At 38.4% G+C, this 22,902-nt stretch overlaps 1 protein-coding gene across 2 annotated transcripts in view; it reads right to left on the reverse strand.

Moving 5' to 3' along the window:
• Positions 1-20,694, reverse strand: part of LOC131681514 (solute carrier family 66 member 2) — a 112,153-nt gene extending 91,459 nt beyond the window's left edge. The window contains exons 1-2 of one of the 2 annotated variants that reach the window (XM_058962326.1): positions 20,064-20,693; positions 19,440-20,003 (exon numbers count right to left, since the gene is read on the reverse strand). In XM_058962326.1, the coding sequence (XP_058818309.1) occupies positions 19,440-19,642 (203 nt within the window). In that variant the 5' untranslated portion in view covers positions 19,643-20,003; positions 20,064-20,693. Of the gene's footprint in view, positions 1-19,439 lie in introns of both variants that reach the window. The other variant, XM_058962327.1, reaches the window with a different exon arrangement.
• Positions 20,695-22,902: the final 2,208 nt, after the last annotated feature.

The following is a 22,902-nucleotide window of genomic DNA, read 5'->3' on the forward strand; positions in this document are numbered from 1 at the left end:
AGAAGAGATGCATCAAATGAATCGGAAAAGAAAGTGCGACAAAATCACTCCCAAAGCGCGATCGCGAGCGTAGGTGTGCGTGTATAATCGCGAATCGCTTAAGCGTTCGTATGTTAACGTGTTTATCGCGTGTGCTCGCGTTTATGTGACTTCGCGTGTATAAATTCGATTTTGTAACCGTGTGGCCATTCACATTCTGACAGGGAGTGAGTTACCCCATATTACTAGAGTTCCCGGTCATGTCGCCATGGAACGTGTTTTTCAGTGGATACGGGAGCTTTCATTTTTTTAAATTGGTCCAATTGAAGGCATGAACCTAGATTGGTGGTGCCGAGGATAGTGACTTCCAGAAGTGACCGATTCGTAATGGCGCGAGCGTGGGAGTTTGCAGGTTCACGCTTGAAACCACGTTTGGAAATGAACAGTGCTGAGACGTTCACCTTATCACCGGTATGTAGGTTGCGTGGATGATCGCGAAGGACTCAAGTGTATGCGACTTCGCGTGTGTAAATTCGATTTCATAACCGTGTGTCCATTCACATATTCGCGTCTGTGTTTAGATGATCGCGCGCGTAGCGTGAATCTTATACAAAATTTTCAGTGTACGGTTCAGATGTTAGACTATCAGCACCGGTGCGTAAGCAAATGCGTGTGTATTTTGATTACGCTAAACGATAATAATATATTTAGACACCCGTTTTCGCACCGGTCGTTGGTAAATAGGTTGCCAAAATAATAATCTGTTTTCACACCGGTAGTTGTTATTATAGTTACTTTACATTTTTTTTGCAATCATGCAATAATTTTTTTTATTTTTTTTTTAATTATATGGATTTAATTCAGTGAAAAAATATAGCTAGAAATAAAATAGATTTATTTATTGAATTCAATAAAATCATTTCAGTACCAAATATTGTTCTGTTTTCCAAAAATTGTTTTATTGAAATGATTGCAAAATTATTCAAACTGGAAATGTTTATTGAGATTAAAAGTTAATTATTGTTTGAATGCAAAAAATGTTCGTACCATTAATTTTGTCGATTGAAGCAATAAACATTGTATAATTGAATTCAATAAGACATTTTTTGTTCAAATATGTTAAAATTTTCTATGTAATAATAATTATGAGAATTCATAGAATTCTATGAGCTAATGTTTGCCCGGCAGTTATTGTCTGAAGCACATACTACGACGGTTCCTAATCAGGAGAGCAATGAAGAAGATCTCATCCTAGATATTACGAACAGACTTGTGGTGGAAGAAGCTTTTCGGCCATTCAACGATTGTTTTGCGGAACCAGTTTTTACGAACGATCGGTTTCGAAGACTTTCGTTTTTTGTATTTCGAAGCCTTTGAAGAGGAGATAATACTATATTGAAAAGCCAGAGAAAGCTGGGTTTTACTAAATTATTCGAAAGCCATCTGACATACGTCCTTCGGACGCTACAGTCAAATATATTCGGATGGGAGAAAATTTGCGCCTTAGTCTATGTGAGAATCCTGCTATACCCCAGATAATAGATGTTTAGACAGATTTTTACATAAATTTTTAGCCCAAATGTCCGTCATCTGTGGTAATTTTGCAGAAAGTATAGTTGGGTAAATATATCTGCGTTTAAAGAATGTTCAAAGGCGATGTTGAATCGCAGAATAGTGGGCTTATTCAGGAATACTTGGTACGTTGGACTGTACCCACTCGAAATGGAAACATTATTTACTGTACAACTTGGGTAGAATAGTGTAGAGTAAAACAAAAATAATGAAGTACTAGCATTTTATGCGTGGCTTCAATAATGATATTAACTTGCTGAAGTAAACTGCGTTGTTTTCCGAGGTTGATACACGGAGTACGTTGATATAGTCATCACATCTCGTCTAACTTAGAACTAGAATAAGGAATCAGTAGTTGTTGACTCAAATGACACATTCTCAATGTAGATCCGAGCTTTGTGCTTAAAAGACAATTATCAAAATTCACGTTGAGGGGGAGTCCCAAACCAATATTCACCAAACACATCTAGTGCTCGTGAACAAAAGGAGTATTGTCATCTCTTTCGTGACAGCTGTGAACTGCGCTGAGCCAACAATAGTTTCTCCGGACATCAGCAAGCAGCAACTAGCCGCTAGCCGGCGCTACTATCGGCCAACTGACTTCCAGTAATCGGTATACGGATCTTGCATACACCCAGTAAAGTTTAATCGGAAATGAGCCGGAATTTTGACTGATTTTAGTCCATATTCCGGCTCCATCGATAAAACCGATTCTAACTAGAATGTGTCACTGAAGCCAGAATGCGAATTAGAACCAGCCAACGTTCCGGCTGAGCTTAACTTGTAGTATTCCGGCGCCAATAACACAACCATATCCAATTAGAATCGGTTGTATCACTGGAGATGGAATACTAACTACAACTACAACTATATCTACTTCAAGAAATAAACATTAAGTGCGTACCCTGGGGCAAATTGGTACACACGAATTTGTGGCAAATTGATACAGTGTATCAATTTAATCCAACATTTTGTCATCGATACGGTAATTCCAAAGATAGAATTAAATTATCACTTACAGTTAAAAATTATAAATTTGGTTCCAATTTATCAGTATGGCAAATGACAACACGGAATCTTGCTTTCAAACAATGGTCCTGCGGGGTAGTGCAAAATTCCTAACCAGAGTTTAATATGGTGAACACTTTTAACTCAAACAATTTGAAATTCTATTAGAGCTTCGCCTGTTAAACGCATCGCTTTTTACGATGCGATGAGCTGAAGCGACAGTAGGTAGCGTAATGTAATGTAATGTTCAGATGTGCGCTTTTGAATATGGTCGATGTACTTCTCAAATCAGTCTGTTAGGTCTGTTTGTCTGTGCTTAGACCGAGCCAAAGGACCCTCCGGCGTTTACCATGGCCTGACAAGGTCATAATCATAGGTAGATTAAACAGTCGAACGTTCGAACATTTTTGAACGTGACGTTTGCTGCTTACCAAATTGGTCGTCAAATCCACATCCACGTATCAATAGCTTGGATAAAATTCTCGAAGTTAGTCAAAAACTATTGAAACGAATTAACAAAAGTAATTATCCTTGAATCATAGAATATTTCTACATTGTTCGACGTGGAATTCTTCCAGCAAAATTGTAATAAAATTTCTTGCAACAAGCAATTTTATTGTCCAACAATAAATTATATAGTTAATTAACATTTCGTGTTACTGTTTCTATGAGTAATATAAGAAATGTTTGAATGTATTAAAAATATCAATTTTTATAATATTAAGTACTACCGTCCAACCCCGTCTAACCCCGCCAAAGGTTAAAATTGATTGATTTTGTATTGTAATGTCATATTAGACTGTAGTATAAATTATTGTTAAACTACTGTTTTGGCACAATGAAAACAATGGTTTTTAGTCAACACATTATTAGGGTAGTGCATTCAATTTCATACATTTCACTATACACCACAACACCATATTATCCTCAGAAAATATGATGAACTACCGCCTGAAACTAGATGGTGATGATGTAACAGGTGTAATCTGTGTCCGTCCAAGTTCTTTTTAGGTATCCTTTTCTGAACCTGTGCTGCAGAGTGTGTGGCAAACCATTAACGTCGTTATCTTCCACTTACTACTGGACCTGAATTAAAGACTTTTGCACAAGAAAATTTCGCGCATTGTCTTTCTTTTTGAATCTTACTTTCCACAGTTCCATTTGTTCGCAGCGTTTCCTCATGCATTCCATGCAGATTTTTGGTTTTTTGATTTGACCCATCAATCTGATCCTGGGACACATCATGACAGCTTGACATAATGCTACATTTTCCAGTTCAATCCAAGTTGCTTGGATGCACTCATTTTTACTTGCACGCAGTAAACATACAGCATGATCATAAATATGTGTTATTGAATTCAAACAAATACTGTTCATTGCATCAAACGACAAAATAATTGGTGTGAATCAAGGTTTGAAAATATATTTTCATTAAAACAACAATAATCTTTTAATTTCAATAATTCTGTTGTGATTTCATTTAAAGCTTACTTAAATAAGTGCTATTTAATTCAATCATCGCGAGACCCTATTTTTTACATTTTTCTTTGCTTTGCTTCCTTTCTACGAATAGCAACATTGGCGTCAGTTGGAAGAAGTTATCAAATATACGCACTCGCTATAAACCGAAACGATAAGTTTCCATTTCCCAACCTGTTTACGAACCGCCGGTGCGGTGTCGTGTTATGATGGCGGTTAGCAAATCGCTATTACCCACGCTCCGGTGCTGTTAGTCTTAGAAGAGAATCAGTTCTCACATAAGGTGATGAGCCTATTTTCGCCATGTTCTTATTATCACCATTTGAAGCCGTTGGTTAGAGCAGCGTCTGCCATATTTGTTCAACGCATTGAGTCAAATGGTAGCCCAACAATGGGGGCACTCGATTCGAGTTTTCGTTGCGCTCAAACACGAGAATTTCGCTGTTTTCAGCGCATTTGTGTGACTATACTGGTTCTTAACAACGAAGCAAAGCTGTTGATGCCAATTTATACGCAGTCCATGGATTGAAGGCCGAGTAATTAATGAATTAGTGAGGCACCCTCCTTAGTATGGTGTAAATAGGCACATTACCCTATCGCGTGTTGTCTAGTGCATATGAGCGTCATTAGTGCATATGAGCGTCAGGCAGGAGGCTAGGGTGCTAGAATTGAGGGTAAAGACTTCCGGACGGAGCCGATTCATGATCGCGCGAGCGATGGGATATTGCTTGAGACCGCGTTTGTAAATTTATAAATGCTAAAACATTCACTTAGCTACCGGGTTGTATTAATTTTGGCAAGATCGCAAGTGTAAATATGTGTGGATGATTGCAATTACATATTCGCGTTTGTGATCAGATTTGTGTTATCGTGAAGGCCATGACCGTTTGTACGTTTAGAATGGGAGAAATTGTAAGATTGTACGTTTAGAATGGGAGAGAATATGTGAAACTATTGTGTTAGTGAGTGTTAGTATGAATCTGATTTAAGTTATAGTAATAAGAGGAAAAAATAAGTCTAGCAAAGATAGATGCAGTTAGAACACAAATATAGATTACTAGCCAATACCCAACGGGCGTTGCTGCGACTTTCAACTAAATAAGAGTAAAACACATTTTTTTCTGATGCGCCATCTAACGGGCAGATAATCCCAAACCAATAGCACACACACGCTTCATAACAAATGTCTACTACGTATAAATTTTAACGGTTCTCGGTTAAGCCGTTTGAGAGTCATTGACTTTTATATATAGATTTTGAGTATGCATGGATAATGTTAAGGCAGAGTAAATTGATTTATAAAACGGGAAATATAGATTTTCTATACTTTTGAGTAAATAAAGATATATTAACCTTAGGGTCTTTTACCTCTTTTCGTGTTAGAGAAATCTCTCACCGTATGTGCGGGGTTGGGAATCGAACCCAGATGAGCTGCGTACAAGGCAATCGATTTACCAACTACGCTATACCCGTCCCTAGGTGTTTGATGATGTGGTTCGCGTGGATTGGATTTCTTCAAAAACTACGTGTTTCAGTTCAATATGTTGGGCTAGTTGAGCATTAACTAGTGACTAAGCAGTGTGTTTAATGGGTTACATACCTTTTTGTGCGAAAAATATCAAGAAAGTTTGAATTTACGTAAAGACATAAAGCAATGATTTTATTACATCAAACTTATAGTATTTTGGTAGCAAATTTTTCAGTAAAATAAACAAACATAAGTTTATAAAAATATATTGATAATTGGCGGAGTAATGGCTTTTTCCCCGAAACCCTTTTTCATTTAAGAGGTTTGTGGTGATCACGATTGAAGGCCAATAGATCAACTAATATCCCAAAACTCAATAAAAAAATCCATTAGTATATGAGTATTATTCGTACCCTAACGATATAATATTTTTTTCCTGCATTCGGGAACGTTTTGCCTCAAAAATCGCTGTTTCAAGCTCTAAAAATTATATTTAAAAATTCTCATCTACAAAACAGAAATTTTTGCATGAAAAAGGAATCGATAAGGTACGAGAAAAATTAATTACGATCAATTGAAAAAAAAAAAAGGTTGAGTGGTTTTTCGGCTATCGTGATCACGGAAAAAACATTTTTGGAAAAACGACATTTCGAGATAATCGAGTTTAGAATTTCAGGTTACCACTGCTCTTGGTAGACGAAGCGCGCTTGGAAGCGCTGTAACTTTCGATCTATTTCCCGGATCACTATAAAAATTTGGGAAAATATTCTCAAGGAGTTGTACTTTCAGATAAATCAATAAAAATTTATTCAATTTTTTGAAAAATGAAAAGGTATGTAACTCCTCAAGAAAGAGGTTCCATCCATAAGAGATTGTCGTCCCTGTTTCTGAAAACTGCAAATCCGATTCGTTATAGACGAGTGTTACTCGCACTCTTCACGAGCCAGAGCGAAAGTTCGAGCGAGTTAAGAGATAAAAACAGCCACCTTCAGTCTTATCATCTCTAATAGATGATAGATCCATTGATCTGAATCTAATGAATCGATCACTATGCCCAAGATCAAATGAGTCTTCGACCAGCTGAACCAATATGTTCCTCCATTCGAGAGTAGAAACATCCATATCAGCTATCCACCAAAACACTCGATCTAATGATTGATTTTTAGTCATGAGATTCAGAGAACAAAGAACCAGCACTCGCTCGGATCTCCCACTCTTATCTACCACCCAAGAGTACACACCCTTAGGCTCATCATCGAAGCCCAGGGATTAAAGATTCTTTCAAACTATGCAAATATTGACGATTTTTGAATAATAAATTGATGTACTATACTGAATAATAAATTGATGTACTGCTACCAAATTTCTACTCAGTATAATTCGAAATCACAAATTGTGTCAGCTTTGTCCCCAATACTATTCCATCATGTATACTGTTCATTCACGTTCAAACCAGAATAGAATTTCCTTGACCATCGAATAAATTAATAGTGTTGCATAAAACAAAACTAATTTGACTGGTGAACAGAGTATTAAAATCAAATGACAATAGCGTACATTGAATCGACAAACCTTGGCTTGAACAAATCTGAGAAACTTGTTGAACGACATTTTGCGTCACGTCCCGCTAAACCGAAATGAGCACAGAACGTGAAACGTATATTTTTCGTAGAACCAGAATTCTAATAAGGGACCACTTGTTATTCGAATAAACATATTAAGCTGGTCAGAACTAGGTACGAAAGAAACACCAAGCATGACAAAGGGCGATATAAATTCCATACATAGTGGATGATCTAAAAGTGTTAGTACACTGTTTGTCTATTTCTTTAGACTCACATGTTAATCATAAATTTAATCTTTGTCAAATATTTGAATTATTTTGCGCTTCAACCAGATTTTCAAACTCACAGTTGACACACATTCGCATTGTGTCAGCCATTTGTGAAAAGCGTTAAATTAAACGCCACATTGACAACGGCTAGACTTCTCGCCCCAGGTCGACGGGACAAATGTAATAATTTAATACGCAAACGTGAACGAAATTCCAACACAATTTATTCATCACTCCCGCCGCCGATTACCGAAGCCACGTGCCGTGACGAATTTTGAATATCGCGCATCAACACTTCTAGCAGCTTCCCCATGACAGGCGAGAGTGCGTAGTTGGGGAACAAAACATCAAATAAGCCAATCTTTCTGCATGTGTGTTTCTGCCTGTGGGTTTTCGCGAAAAACACAAACCGTCAAATCCAGCTGTAGTTGAGCTAGGGAGAACTGCGGCAAATGTGTCGACAGACACGCGAAATTCCGGTTGAGTGCAGTTCTGAATCGATTTTCGACCTGTTTAGTGGTTATACTTATTCGGTTGTTTGTTGTTGTTATGAGTATGAAGGAGAAAGCAGGAGGAGACCAATACTTCAAGGGTTGGCGTCAAGGTTAGTGAATGTAAATCAGACCCCGATTGGAAGTATTTTCGTATTTTTTGTTTGGATTTTGAATAGCTCAACAATGTCCAGTCACTTCAATAGTAAATCTTTGACGTTTGTGGTTTTAGGAAAAAAAATGGATTTATATTCACCATGACTATAGTCACTTGTTTATATGAAACGAACTAGCTGGAAGGCCAGCGAACAGTGAGTTCCCTTACAAATAAGGAACTATCACAGAGAACAGACGTCCAGCTGTTGGGTAGTGCTGTTGTCGCCATTTCGTTTAGTAGCTGAGGTTGACTGAATTGACATCAGGTGACATAGAGATGGCCATCTCAGTTATACCTCCAGCTGGTCTGGTGGCGCTAGTGTTTTAACGTATATTCGTTTAAATGTTTACACAAGTTTAATAGATATATTTGTTCGCTTATGGATGTCTGTTCTTTGTGACAGTGTACTCTCAAAGATAGATATATGCTTTGCCTTCAACATTCTAATCAACCAAGTCTATTCAAATCCAATTCGAGTCTCTCAAAATCATGATGGCTTTAATTGTGAGATTCAGAATTGATAATGAAAGCAAGAACATCTAGTAATTCACTATTCACAGCTAGAGACACATGGTATTTCCATCGCTTCGGAAACAACACATCATGAACCAAAACGTTCGCTGGAACGTGATTTATGGCTTGCTCGAAAAAGAAAATGGTCAAAGAAAACCAGGTAAGGAAAAATGCCAGAAATAACCCAAATCGAAGCAACTACAGCTACATACCTAGCAAAAAAAGCCCACAACGAACAAGCAAAATATTGCCACTATAGATTTACAGCTCGGGAATGGGTGGAAGAAAGGTAATGTAAATTTGCATTGGGGTAAGGTTACCTGCGAAGTGTGCGAATAAAATTAGCTTACAGTGACGAAGAGTTTTCAGTTTGCCAAGGTGTGAGTGTACGATGATTCTGTACAGAACCGGATCATGCTTTTGTTAGCTCACGGTGCTTGATTTTCAACTATCACAAAACATATCTGTTCCAACACATTTAGTGGTGCAATTGTGTCTTTCTTATTTATGCAAACTATGATTCCATTGCAGCATGAGTTCGTGAGAAAACGCTCGACAACCACAAATCTGATTAAACTACGTGTCGACACTGGTTGATAAATTGGAGGAACACATTCAAAAGATTAAAATATTTAATTAGCTTAATCATTCTTTTCCTCATTAAAAATTGGCTACTTTACCGACCTTCGTCGAACAAAAAGGTTTAGTTCGACGATTTTCAGAGTGATTGCATTCTAATGAGAACGACAAAAATGTATCAAAGTCTGACTTTCGTGACATCGTATCTCGAAGTTTCGCGCACTTTAAATAAATTTGACATCACAATAAAAATTCGATATGGTTTTTTTCTGTTTCTGTGCTGTCCTGTATATAGTACCAATGTCCAATAACCACTATAAAGTCTGTTCAGTAAGAGGAATATTCACAGTTGATAATAGTACGCCCTGGTTATTTGGGATGTAAATGGATTTTGTTGATGTTGAATTATAGTCTAACATTGTCAATGTAATTTTCGTGTCTGGGTCTACGCTCAGAAAAAAAAACTATCGAAAATGGTTAAAACAATAATAAGTTATCTGTTTTCTGAAAATTGTGAAGGGTCGCGAAAATTTGAGGAATAAAAGGATGTACAAGCACACGAATCGATTACTCAAAGCATGAAATATCGAGGCAAAACATCTTACATGGGCTAAAGAGATCATCGATCAGGATTAGAGCACCGTTGTCGTCTACGATGAGGCTTCTTTCGGGGATGGCATGCACCTGGTCACTCGCTACGCGATCCGATGTACCATAATAACGGCTGCATGCGAAATGCCTGTGAACACGTTAAAATTACAGTCACTTAGGCCAGTTTCGCATATTGCGAAAAACAGTGCAGTCTTGAAAAGGGAGCAAACTGTTCTGTTCAAACCGAAAGTTGTTCAACTAGCGGAAATAACAAGGAAAGACATTCGTGAGAAGTTGGATCCAATTGTCAAAGAAGTGTACTACCGTGAAAATGGAGAAGCTATTGTACGGTGTGGATCGAACGATCTTGCACTGAAAATGGTTCACGATGCTAAAAATAACTCTTTCGAGGTCTATGAGATTGAAAAGCTGAAGCCAGGATTCAAGATAATAGGATTATGTAACGAAATTCCAGAAAACGAAATAATCGCCAAAATGAAACAACAAAACAATTTGCCTGAAACGGCTGATTTGAAAGTTATTCGCGTACAGAGTGGTAGTGTTTGAATCTGATCCCTCGACGTTCTACTGTCTGATGAAAGCGCAACGGGTCAATATTGGCTGGGATCGCTGCCGAATCTTCGAGTTTGTTGATGTAATGCGCTGTTACCGTTGCTCTGAGTATGACCACAAAGCAGCGACATGTAAAAATTTAGTATGCTGTCCAAAGTGCGCAGAAGAACATCCAGTAAACGAGTGCAGCTCTGATTTCGAAAAGCGTGTTAACTGCCAACTATTTAACACAGAGCAGGAACTTGATGCCGACAAGCTAGATTTTATTCATCCCTCTTGGAGCTCTGAATGCCCGCTGTACCAAAAACGCTTGAAGAAAGCCAAACTTAGAATTGACTACTCGACATAACAACCAACGAAGCTAGCCATCCGCAATCCAAATTATGATGATCGCAAGACTGTTTCTCCAGGTTAAGCCAAAGAGGGTATATGTCCTCCCGAAGTTACCTACGATACTGCACCCCCTCAAAATAATTTTCGGTTCCAGTCTAACACTGAACAACCTACTTCCGGCTCCATAGCTGATATTCATCTAGCCATCCGCAATCCGTATAATGATGACCGCAAGGCTGTTTCTCCAGGTAAAAGTCAACTCAAAATGTACTACCAGAACGTGAGAGGACTACGCACAAAGCTTGATGAGCTGTTCGTAGCTGTATCCGACGCAGAACATGATGTCATTATCCTGATAGAAACATGGCTGAACGACGAAATCAACTCACTGCAGCTATTCGGACCTAAATATTCGGTATATCGTAACGACCGTGACCCAATCGTTGCTGGTAAAAAAGGGTGGTGGTGTACTTATAGCTGTTTCCAATCGGTTAGCGTCTAAACAAGAGTTATGACAATAGAGGTCTAGAACAACTCTGGGTAAACATTAATAGCCATGGTACTAACACATGTGTGGGCGTCGTATATCTTCCTCCGGACTCCGCAGATAACATAAACGTTATTCAAAATCACATTCAATCTGCAGTCGACATCGCCAATTCGCTAGAACCCCAAACCTCTCATTTGTTATTCGGAGATTACAACCAACCTGGTCTTGTCTGGAAAAGCACTTCCTTCGGCTACGCCTATGCCGACCCCTCTGACTCATCCCTTTCGAGATCTAGCAGTGCTTTACTAGACGGGATGTCTCTACTGAACATGCTGCAAATGTGTACGATTAAGAACGGACGAAATCGCACGTTGGATGAACCACTCGTTGATATAGATTCCCATCGTCTGCCCCTCTTAGTTGAGCAGACCTGTCCACGACAGGCTATTTTTGATGAGATGCTGGAAGATTCCAAATATAACTTTTCAAAAACTGATTTTCTTGGACTCAACAACTCACTGCAAACTATTGACTGGATTACCTCGCTCAACAGTGCAACCGATGTAAATGACGCAGTAGAAACATTTTCGTCGATACTGACACAACTGTTTGAAATATATCTCCCAGCACCGCGTCCTAGACAGAAACCACTTTGGTCCAATCGACGACTCCGAGAACTTAAACGACTGAGAGCAGCCGCGCTTCGTCACTATACCAATCGACGGAATCCCAATACAAAGCGTGAATTCATGTACGCCAGTAACAATTACAAAGCTTATAACCGCTTCCTCTATTCTCGGCACGTGTTACAAATGCAATCTGACCTTGAGCGAAACCCCAAACGTTTATGGTCTTATGTTAACGGGAAGCGCAAGGAGAGCGGACTTCCTTCCAGTAGTACTTTAGCTAATGAAAGTTCTAATACAACTCGTGGCATTTGTAATCTGTTTGCAAAACATTTTTCGAGTGCATTTGAAACAGTTCCGACTACTCCAGCACAGGCTGAAATCGGACTGCGCGATGTTCCCAGTGACGTGATGAATCTAGGTAGCATCCATTTTTTCCTGCTCCTCTTAACTGATCTTTAATCAATCGTTGTCGCAAGGGACGTTTCCTCTGTGTTGGAAAAAGTCAGTTATGTTTCCTGTCTTTAACAAAGGTGATAAGCAGGGCATAGCAAATCTCTCTGTGCGGGGTCTAAGCTGTTCGAAATTCTAGTAAGGAATGTGTTGTTCCGGGAAGCCAAAACATATATATCGGCAGATCAACATGGGTTCTTCCCAGGTAGATCAACATCAACGAACTTAACATAGTTCACTTTACATTGTATTAAAAGTATGGAATGCGGAGCACAAGTAGATACTATTTACACTGACCTTAAAGCAGCGTTCGATCGTGTTGATCACTCGCTCCTACTGGCGAAAATAGAAAGGCTGAGTGCCTCACTCAACTTCACTAAGTGGCTGGAGTCATACCTTGTTGGTCGTATCCTATCTGTCAAACTAGGAAATATCGAATCACATAACTTCATAAATTTATCAGGTGCACCCCAGGGTAGTAATCTCGGACCCTTGCAGTTCTCCTTATTCTTCAATGACGTTTGTTATATCCTTCCACCTGGATGCAAACTTATCTATGCAGATGACCTTAAACTGTTCCTCATTGTGCGATCTGAATTGGACTGCATCGAACTACAGCGACAACTAGATGTGTTTTGTAACTGGTGTGCTCGAAACCGGTTGATTCTCAGTGTATCTAAATGCTCAGTAATTTCTTTCGCGCGTAAAAAAATCCAATCTTGTGGTGTTATACTATCTCAGGGAAAACACTTGAAAGAGTGTCAGTTGTCAGGGACCTTGGAATACTGCTGGATTCTAAATTACCGTTCAGAGATCACTATTTCCACATCATTGCGAAAGCCAACAGGAACCTCGGTTTTATCATCAGAATAGCCAAATAGTTTACTGATCCATATTGCCTGAGAGCACTGTATTTCTCTCTCGTTCGCTCTGTCCTGGAAGCTTCAGCTATCATCTGGTGTCCGTATGCGAGTATCTGGATTAACAGGATGGAATCTATACAAGCTAGATTTCTCCGATTCGCTCTTAAATCTGTGCCTTGGCGCAACCCGATAGAGCTGCCACCTTACATTGATCGTTGTCGTTTGCTTGATATGGACACCCTTTCAAAAAGACGAAATATCTCCAGAGCAGTCTTTGTAGGAAAAGTTCTAACAGGTGAAATAGGTGCCCCAAATATACTTTCACAGATAAATGTAAACGTTCCCCCTAGAAGCTTAAGATCGTGGGATTTTCAAAGACTCGACTATCAAAGTACTGATTATGGACAGAACGAATCCGTAAGGGCGATGTGTAGTGTTTTTAATAGTGTGTATGAATTTTTTGACTTCTCTGTATCATGTGATATTTTTAGAAATAGACTTAAAAGGTTGACTTAGTGCATTAGATTTTGATTTGTTAGATGTATTATTAATTAAGTAATGTAATGTAATTTAACGTGCAATATTGTTTAATATGTATATGTGAAAAGATAATGAGGTTTTTAAGCGCATTTGGAGGGTGTCACACCAACTGCAAATGGACTTTTCCTCATTCCATATTTCATGTGGACCATATAGGTCAGATGGAAAATCAATAAATAAAGAAATAAATAAATAAATAGATCCTGTTAAAGCCCACAGAGTGTCTTTCCTTCAAGAGATTTGAATGATTGTTCCGATTTACGTACAACCTGAACGTTGAGAACGCCCAACACCGAAGCAGACTGTGTACCTGTTGAAAGGAACAAAATGACGTCGTCATCTTAGATTGACTAACGACTAACGAGTTACCTAACACATATCCTATCCCAATAATATTGTACCTACCTATTAGATTATCTCCTATTAATCAATTCATAACGAAAATTAGACATTATCAATGTTTGTGGTATTGAGTGCATGGTTCAGATTTTGGGGCTTGACGTCGTGTGGGAACGAGCGTTTATATGTTCGCATTTATAAATTTAAAAGTGCAAAGTTCGTGTGTTTGTATTATGGTTCGAGCATTTGTATTGTAGCGTATTTGCATGTAGTGAGTGCTAACTTAACTCAAACTTTGCGTGTATAAACACGATTGCGAAACCGTGTGACCATTTGCATATTTGGGCTAGTTCTTGAATATTCGCGCGAACCGTGAGTCTGAAGTTTAATTTAGTGTACCGGTTGATAAGCTAAAAGATAAGTGAGTTCCCCTATATCACTATTCAGGTTTGCTTGGGAACGCACGTTTGAATAATCCTACTTGTGACCGCGCTTATAAATTCGTACGTATTACAACGATCACTTCAAGACAGAGTTGCTACGGAAGATAACAAAATAAAAACGCGCCGAATCCGCGCGAGATTTTGCGCGGATCTCAAACCAAATAAAGATTGTTTATGCATCTTCAAAAACTGATTTTTCATTGAAAATTCAAGTTCTCATGTTTCTTTCAATTATAGGCCAAATAAATTTCACCTGAATCTTTCAATTATAGACCAAATAAATCGTGCCTTGCAACTTGAAAATATTCCGAGCTTTCAGACTTATTTTAAAATATTGCAACTCAAAATATTTTCGAAAAAATGTTATAATTCTTGTGTTAACGATTATACTTTGGATTGGATCTGATACCCGTTGGATTTTGCTGTTGTTATTGAGAATGAAAATAACATACTTTCAAAAACGTTCCATCATTAATTAGTATCGGGCTAATAAACAAAAAATAATATGCGCAAAAATATATGGGTTACGCGAATTCTGATGGCTGTCTGCTTATCGCACCGTATGACCATGCATCCACATGCTTCTCATTCGATTAGCGAACGCTAAATGAAGCACTTAACGCAAAAATTTATGTGGGACTTAGATAACTTCCCAACATTCGATAAGATCTTTTAAGTGCACCATATTGATGGTTCTTCCTGAAATGGATTATCAAATTTCGGGTTATCCGCGTCACTTTCGAAAGCCTTTGCGTTATTCGTAGAAATCATGCATATTTCGAAATTTAACGCAAAATTGGTGCATTTTTGAAAAACTGATTATTGAAAAACTAAAATAATGTTATGCAGCACAATGAATGTTACAAAAAATCAAAAGCTTTCTCTCCATTTTCTTCTGAAATTTATAAAAAGGCGCATCTATATGGAAAGGTAAGTGGTAGTCCCAAAAAAAGAATATGAAAATCTTGAATCAGTTTCTCCAAAAGTTACTAGTAATTTCACGGTGCTACAATGATTTTGTACTTTTCAAGCTATTAGAGGTTGTAGATCTTATTAAATGCAGCATAATTCCAGAAGAAAGTGGGTTCTTCCATATCACCAGAGTTCCCAGTCATGTCATTTTCATTTTGCAGCGTTTGATGGGGCAATGAAAGCGCAAGTCAGTCCAAGGCCGATGAAAGGAGGGGTAATGTGAGAATAGTCTATGCGGACCACCAAAACGCCATGGGAGAGGAACAGGGTGTGAGTTGGGGTAGGGTTAATGGATTGATGTATATTTGACGAATAATTGCGCTGCAGAATGTGATGAAAAGGTGCATTGAACAGTAGTACTGTTGGCTGTCCAGAAATAAATACAATATGTTTCTCTATAAGGTTTGATAGCTAATGTATGTATTTTGTGATTATGTGATGCCAATTTATAAGTGTTAAAAAGTTCATTTTATCCCGTGGTTTTATCAAGTTTGCGAGACCGCAACCGTAGATGTGCGTAGAAGATCGCGAAATGCTCAAGCGCTTGTATGTTCACGTGTTTGTCGCGTATGCCAGGACGGCCATATGCATATTCGCGTGTGTTCTTGAATGATCGCGCGGAACGTGAGTTTGTTGCTTGGTTTTTAGTGTACGGTTCAGGTACTAGAAGATAATTCCCCCATAACACTAGAGTTCCCGGTCACGTTTCCATGGAATGTGTTGTCTAATGAATATGAGCTTCATTTTTTTTATTGGTCCAACTGAAGACATGCATCTAGGCTGTTAAGAACGGGGGCAAGGACATCCTAACGTGACCGACTCATGACCGCGCGAGCGGTGGGTTGTTGGCGAGATCACGAGTAGGTGTGGATGATTACAATTGCATGTTCGCGTTTGAGACCCGGTTTGTGTTATCGCGAAGGCTAGCGGCGTTTGTACGTTTTGAATGAGATATTATTAGTGTATATGGGCGCATATGCAATTGATTGTGTTAGTGAGTGTTATAATGAATCTAAATTAAGATATAGTGATAAAACGAAAAAGAACATGCCGAAATAAAAGAAAAAAATGAAGACATTAGGTAGAAGCGTATAAATTGACTGATTTTTTAGTTTACATGAGTAGTGGAAAAGCAAACTAATAGAAGTAAAACAAAAACAGACATATGAAGTAGAAGAAAAGAACGGGAGGGACGTATTCTAAGTTGCTTATATTTGGGAACATAGCCACTTTATTTGACGGTTTGGTTCGCGTGGATGATGGTTCTTCAAAATTACTAGGCATATTTTGAACATTTGACTTGATATGGTCCCAATACTTTGGATAGTTCACTTAAATTTTAAATTCAATACATTGTGCAATTGAATGATGTTTACCTTAGATTTGGGTTTAAATTGATATGATCCGAGTACTTTGGCTAATTGCTTTAAGTTTTAATGCATTGTGCAAATTGAATGATATTTAATTTAGATTATATGTAATGAACCACTAACAATAGGATACTGTATCAGTCTGGATCTAGTTGAATTGATAGCAAAAATAATTCAATCTGCCAGTCGTCAGGGTATCCCTTCGCTACTATCCACCACCTGAAGCACGCGCCGTGTTGCTATTAGATTCTAGGGACCAACAGAATGCAAGGTCTCCAAGCTACAAATCCCTAAGCATAAAAATTTGCAGTCTGGGCGTAAGTTCCTTGGATAATAGCGAGGGGCTTTAACGGTTGTATGCTGACACGATTTTGTAACATATTTGCGTGTGTTCTTGAATGATCGCGCGAACTGTGAGTCTGATATTAAATTTTCGGTATACGGTTCAGATTCTAGCAGGGAGTGGGTTCCCTTATATCGCTAGGGTTCCCGGTCATGTCGCCATGAGACGTGTTGTCTAATAGGTATGAGCGTATTTTCTTAATTGGTCCAGTTGAAGGCATGGACCTAGGCTTCTAGGATCAAGGATAGAACTCCGGGCGTGACCGATTCGTGATCGCGTGCGCGAAGGCATTTTTATTGGTTCCCGCTTGAGACCGTCACCATCTTTGCTGACCCAGGTGAACGCAGGTGAAGAATGGCCGTATTGGGCCCGAAAAGAAGAAAAAAAGACAATAGATGAGAGACGTAATAGATTAGACAGGTACAAGATACAGCTGAAGTTGTGACCATCACTTGAAAAACATACATTACAACTTAGTACTTCAAACACTACTAATACTTGAATAGCCAACCACCACACATAGCACATTCTTTCTCAATTATCTATTTGTTACTGGTTGACTGTTAGTTATGAGCTGGTAAGTAGAGGAAAGGTATAGAACAGAAAAAAGGCTCATATCAGCCCTCCCGAACTCATCGATACACCACTATCGAGGCGTATTGTAATCAACATCTGGAAGCGGGTTTCTTATATAAATCAAATCCTGAGTAGTCATAATGATTGGTGGATTATTAACATGAGAACTGATTAACCTCTAGTAGTAGAACTTGGTGCAAATAGAAATCAAAAAGAGCGAAGGTCCTTATATTTAGATAACTCTATTGAATCTATTGTGGCTTGATGATGTTTACAATACCGTCAATCCCATCAACCTGCGTAAAACACATCATTGATGTCAAAACGGCCATTCTACGATGCTTCGATGTCTTCGAAACGCCATGTCACTAGTCAAGGAACTTTCAAAGGTATATGACCCCTAGGTTGAGAATCCGCTATTATAGTGCAATGACAATCCGAAACGACAGTGCCATAAATTATAGAAAGATTAGTAGACGCATTGTGTCACTAATCAACGATAATAAAGGTACACACATTTGTAAAGATTACGAGATCGATTCCTAATAGATTACAGATAGGGAAAATGCTTCTACGTCGACACAAATCGGGGAATTTATTACTGCACATTGCCAACTCTTAAACCTTATCAGCGATTAGAATCGTATTGATATCAAATCAAGCAACTAATGTTCAGCTAGATTAAAACAATTTCTAATCCAGCCTGAATATAATATTAAACGCTCACTCAAATTTTTGGCCTCCATGCTACGTTGGTATGTGAACGGGATAAAGTCGCTGACTGTACGATATTGCTACACAATTCAAACTGGAAATTACCTGCTTTATCTATTTTCGTGTTTGTTTTGGTACCACTTCCGGCTGATTTATTGGTGGGTGCAAATTTAAACCAAAAGATGTTTTGAAAGCAGTAAGGCAGAAAATAGCAACTCATGCAGGTAATATTAGTGATTCGATTGACTAGAAAATACTGTTTTGAGATAAGAAATGGCAGGTCATACCTATTTGGAATCAGGTAGAAAAAGTACAGTCACATATTTTATTGTAGCTTGAGGAAAAGATACCATTTTTATACTGTGTAAGGGATTCGTTGGAAAGTTCTTTACAAAATTATCGGACTACTGTGCTGTGTGATAGTGATAGAAATCAATCAATTTTCTAACAAGGTTAATAACTTTTTTATGTTTATGTTCAATATATTTGGATACATTTTCTCGCGCCGTAACTTTGTGTACATTTTTTAAATGCTTATTGAGTTTTATTTGCATGTGTGCCCAAACGAATGCGTGAGGAATTAGTTGACTAACCAGCCCTCTGCTAGGCGACCATTTTTTTAATACCTAGTCAACATTTGTGTAATCAACAGCGAAATAACAAAGAAGAAGGTAACTTGCAAATGAGAACAAATAAATTCATTATTTCTTTTGACGGTGCGAATACGAATAAGAAATAGAAACGGGTAGGGAAGAAAATCTGAAAAACCATATCATCTTCAACATTGCTCAGTTTGAATTTGAAGCAGACAAAAATTTAAAAATACGCGGTATTTTGATGAACAAATTGTCTACGTGATCGACACTCATTTTAAAATTCTTGCGCAAGAGCTTGACAACATACTAAATGGTGTTATCAATATGTGGACATCCGCTTGTAAGTACTGGTCCAAACTATTCGCAGACATTGTTCTGAACAACAATCAAAACCACTACATGGAGTCTGATAAGGTTATCATGACCATTACCCTGCCCTTTGTTGACCCGCCACATGTTTCCTTCGTTTTGTACTAGGAACCAAACGCAACAATCATCATACATCGATCAGAAAAAAAAGTCAGAAAGTTCACTCACCAGAACAGAATCCTCAAACTGTTGGCTATGAGTAGCGCCAGGCACACATGCAGCGAGAATCCCTCAGCATCCTGGGTCTGCTTGATCTGTTTGTACTGCGGAATGTACGGCAGCACACCACCGACGACCATGAAAGAGGCCGACACGTAACCAACGACGTGGCCAACGGTCAACCCCAGCTCGTCGTTGATTATCCAATCCATGCTGAAGATTTACTGGTGACTTCGAATTCCTTTATTTTTTTTTCGTCGTTTGCTTCAAACTCAAATACTGCCTTGCTCTATCCCATCAGAGTGATGATGATGCGGGTGACCGTGCTACTTATAAAGATATTATAGATATCTCACAGCTGTCTGCTGGCCTCGAAATCAAACAAGGGGCTACAGTCGGAAGCAACTGGGTATGCCTTGCCTCGGCGCGACATTGGCGGCCTGACGACGAACAACACACTCGTCAGCGTCCGTATCTCTACTAGGGCCTCACGGACAAGCAGCGACACATGCACTACCAATTGAGTACGCTGCGCTTTGTGATCTCCGGACGATCAGACTGAACAAAAACAGGCTTAACTCAAAAACAAGATAAGAAATAAATTACGCCAATAAAAGCAAATTGTAGACGTACAAACACGACTCGGAACGTCTTCTTCGCCTCATCTAGGAAAACACATTTTATGCAAACACTCGGATTGATGCTAATCTGCTACCAAATCCCATCCAGACACAATCTGAGCTGGAACACTTTTTCGCCAGTCAGGTTGTTCGCCCCTACTCCACGTCGCACGAGTTTCCGAAATGTTATTGCTTTATGTTCTATATCTATATGAAAAAAAACTTGCATTTTCACTAAAATATTTTCCTCCAAGCTTCATTCAGTATTTCTAGTCGCTGAAACCTAGCTGCGTCGCGAAACGAGACAATACTCATCAAATTTGATACTTATTTACACACCGAATTTTTTCCATCGCCACCAAACTACTTTGCTGCCACGATTCTTCGATCATGCACTGACCAATTGCTGGCAAAATCCACCCACTCCGATCACTGCCACGGCTGTAACGCAGCTATTTTTACCAAGAAGGACATCATAGTCTTCTGTTGTGATTTTGTGCAAAATTTTTCACTCGATTCCGAGACTAAACTCTGTTTTCCGTCTGTTTCTTCTTGCTCTAGAACTACTACTGCATAATCTTTGCTTCTCGACGGCACACGACGACGGCGATTGTCAGACAGTCAGAAGTTGGTCCGCAGCGTTCGACAGTTCGACACAGATCTTTCATTAGGGCCTAAGTCGCAATGTACTCAAATGAAGAAAAATCAGTTTCAATATTCGACGATGCTTTTCTAAATCTCGACAAACATATGATTACGGCCTAAAAGCCAACTGTCAAAATCCACTTTGAACGGAAATTCCAGACAAACCGTTACTAGTCGAACACAGTTCACAACAGTTTATGAAAGAGAAAACTTTTCTCTTTCGTTTATTATCAACATCTGTGATTGGCGTATAACGGTTTGTCCGGAATTTCCATTCAAAGTGGATTTTGACAGTTGGCTTTTAGGCCGTAATCATATGTTTGTCGAGAAATGTAGTTTTTATTGTAGGTATAAATTACTTTATGACCATGTTTTTCCGGAAGCATCTTTGGTTAAACCTTGAGACAATATAACAAAGAATTTAATTCCTATGTGCTTTTAGTGGGTAGAAACTAAAAAAATGCTTACGCCCAATTTGCATCCCAGTCGTGATTTCACCCTTCAGCAACCACCATTTGCGGAAGGGCTAAACGGTGTACATAATTTTCAGAAGGGCGCGGTAAAAGGGCTAAACTGACTCTGTCTTGCTGGGTAGGGCTGGGTAAATGGGCGAGCTTGACAATATACTTTTTAATAGGGCTCAGCAAATGGGCGCATAGAAACCCAATGTAAATGATAGGGCGCGTGCATCTTTTCTTCGAATTTCATGAAAATATCGAAATATTCGAATGTTTATGTGCAACAACTATCGAGTAGACATGATCATAGTAGATATTGCTTATCATTTATATAATAGAACCGCCGCTTAAAGCTTAATTTTGTGAATAATAACCGTACGCCCGGTTCTGTCAAAAAATGTATGTTTAGCCTTTATATTCCATATGAGAAGAAGGGCCTAAGTCGAAATCTCGAAGAAAATGCATGTTTCGCCGTTTTGTTTTCTTCAATTATAAATCGAACTAAAAACCATTTTAACTAATTTTCACCTCAATCTTGTAGTATTTTTGTGGCATAATGTCATATTAGCGAAAACGCAGTTTGTTTACATTTGCGATTTAAGCCCTAATGAAAGATCTATATCGAGTTCTCTCCGATTTGTGTATTTGCGTTATATCTGCGAGCGGTCGTCGGTGTCGGTGTGATACCGCACGGCTATACATACGGACGTGTTGATTCTCTCGGCGCTTGAACTGACTCTGCTCTGTCGCGGCTGCACGGTTAAATAAAACAACCTGCAGAAAAGTTCTTTTAACTTACTTTTGAGTTGTGCGTCGCTTTCGCACTTATTAGTGTTGTCAAAAACAAAACGAGAGGTTCGACTCAGTCGAGATCTTCCGTGGGGGAAGTTACTTTTGAGTTGTTTGGGGTGAACTCAAAATTAGGTAAATTCAACTTAAATTTGAGTATAAAAAACCTATCAATGAGTTGTAATTTTTGCCGTGGTTTAATGGAAACTACCTTCAACACGGTTTACCTAATTTTAAGTTCCCCCACGATACCACGAGATTGAGTCAAAGGAACTCAATTTTAGGTAGTTTTTTGTTTCCGTGTGTCTTTTATTGTTTTGTTTACCTTTATTTTGAGTTCGGGAAGATGTACTAGATTTTCATGTTTTCATAGAAAACTCAACTAGATCAGTTTCAAGGCTGTAGAAATAGGTGGAACAAAGCACATTCGCAGAAAAAAAGGTATTTTAAGTTTATTGAAATTGTGGATTGGATTCAATAAATAATTATTGGTCGGTGGACAATAAATTTATTTATTGAATTCATAAAGAATAATTTGATGCTATAATGCACATATTATCGTGAATTTCTCTAATATTTTTAATTGAAACAATAATACTTAATATTATTTTTAATTGAAACAATACTTATTTTTAATTGAAACAATACAAATTGGAATACAATATAATGCTAGGATGCCAGTTTTCTGGCTTTTGTGTCAGCCTAACTCTAAATATATTTACTCTAGTATACCTCGTTCACTCAGTTTTGAGTTTGGGGTGGAAACTAGGGGCAGATCACTCTAGAAATGTATAACAAATTTGCATCAAAGTAGAAAAAATGCATTTAATTTCCATTTTTGCATCAACTTTGCACTCCCTCGCAGAAAAGTTTGTTTAACAAACGTCCTACGCTGATTCACTTTGTTCGACGTTTTGTTGAATGTAGGGCTAGTTTTTTTATAGGGTTTTGACGTCTTAC

The sequence above is a fragment of the Topomyia yanbarensis genome, chromosome 2 (assembly GCF_030247195.1).
Source record: "Topomyia yanbarensis strain Yona2022 chromosome 2, ASM3024719v1, whole genome shotgun sequence".
Classification (NCBI taxonomy): Eukaryota; Metazoa; Arthropoda; class Insecta; order Diptera; family Culicidae; genus Topomyia; species Topomyia yanbarensis.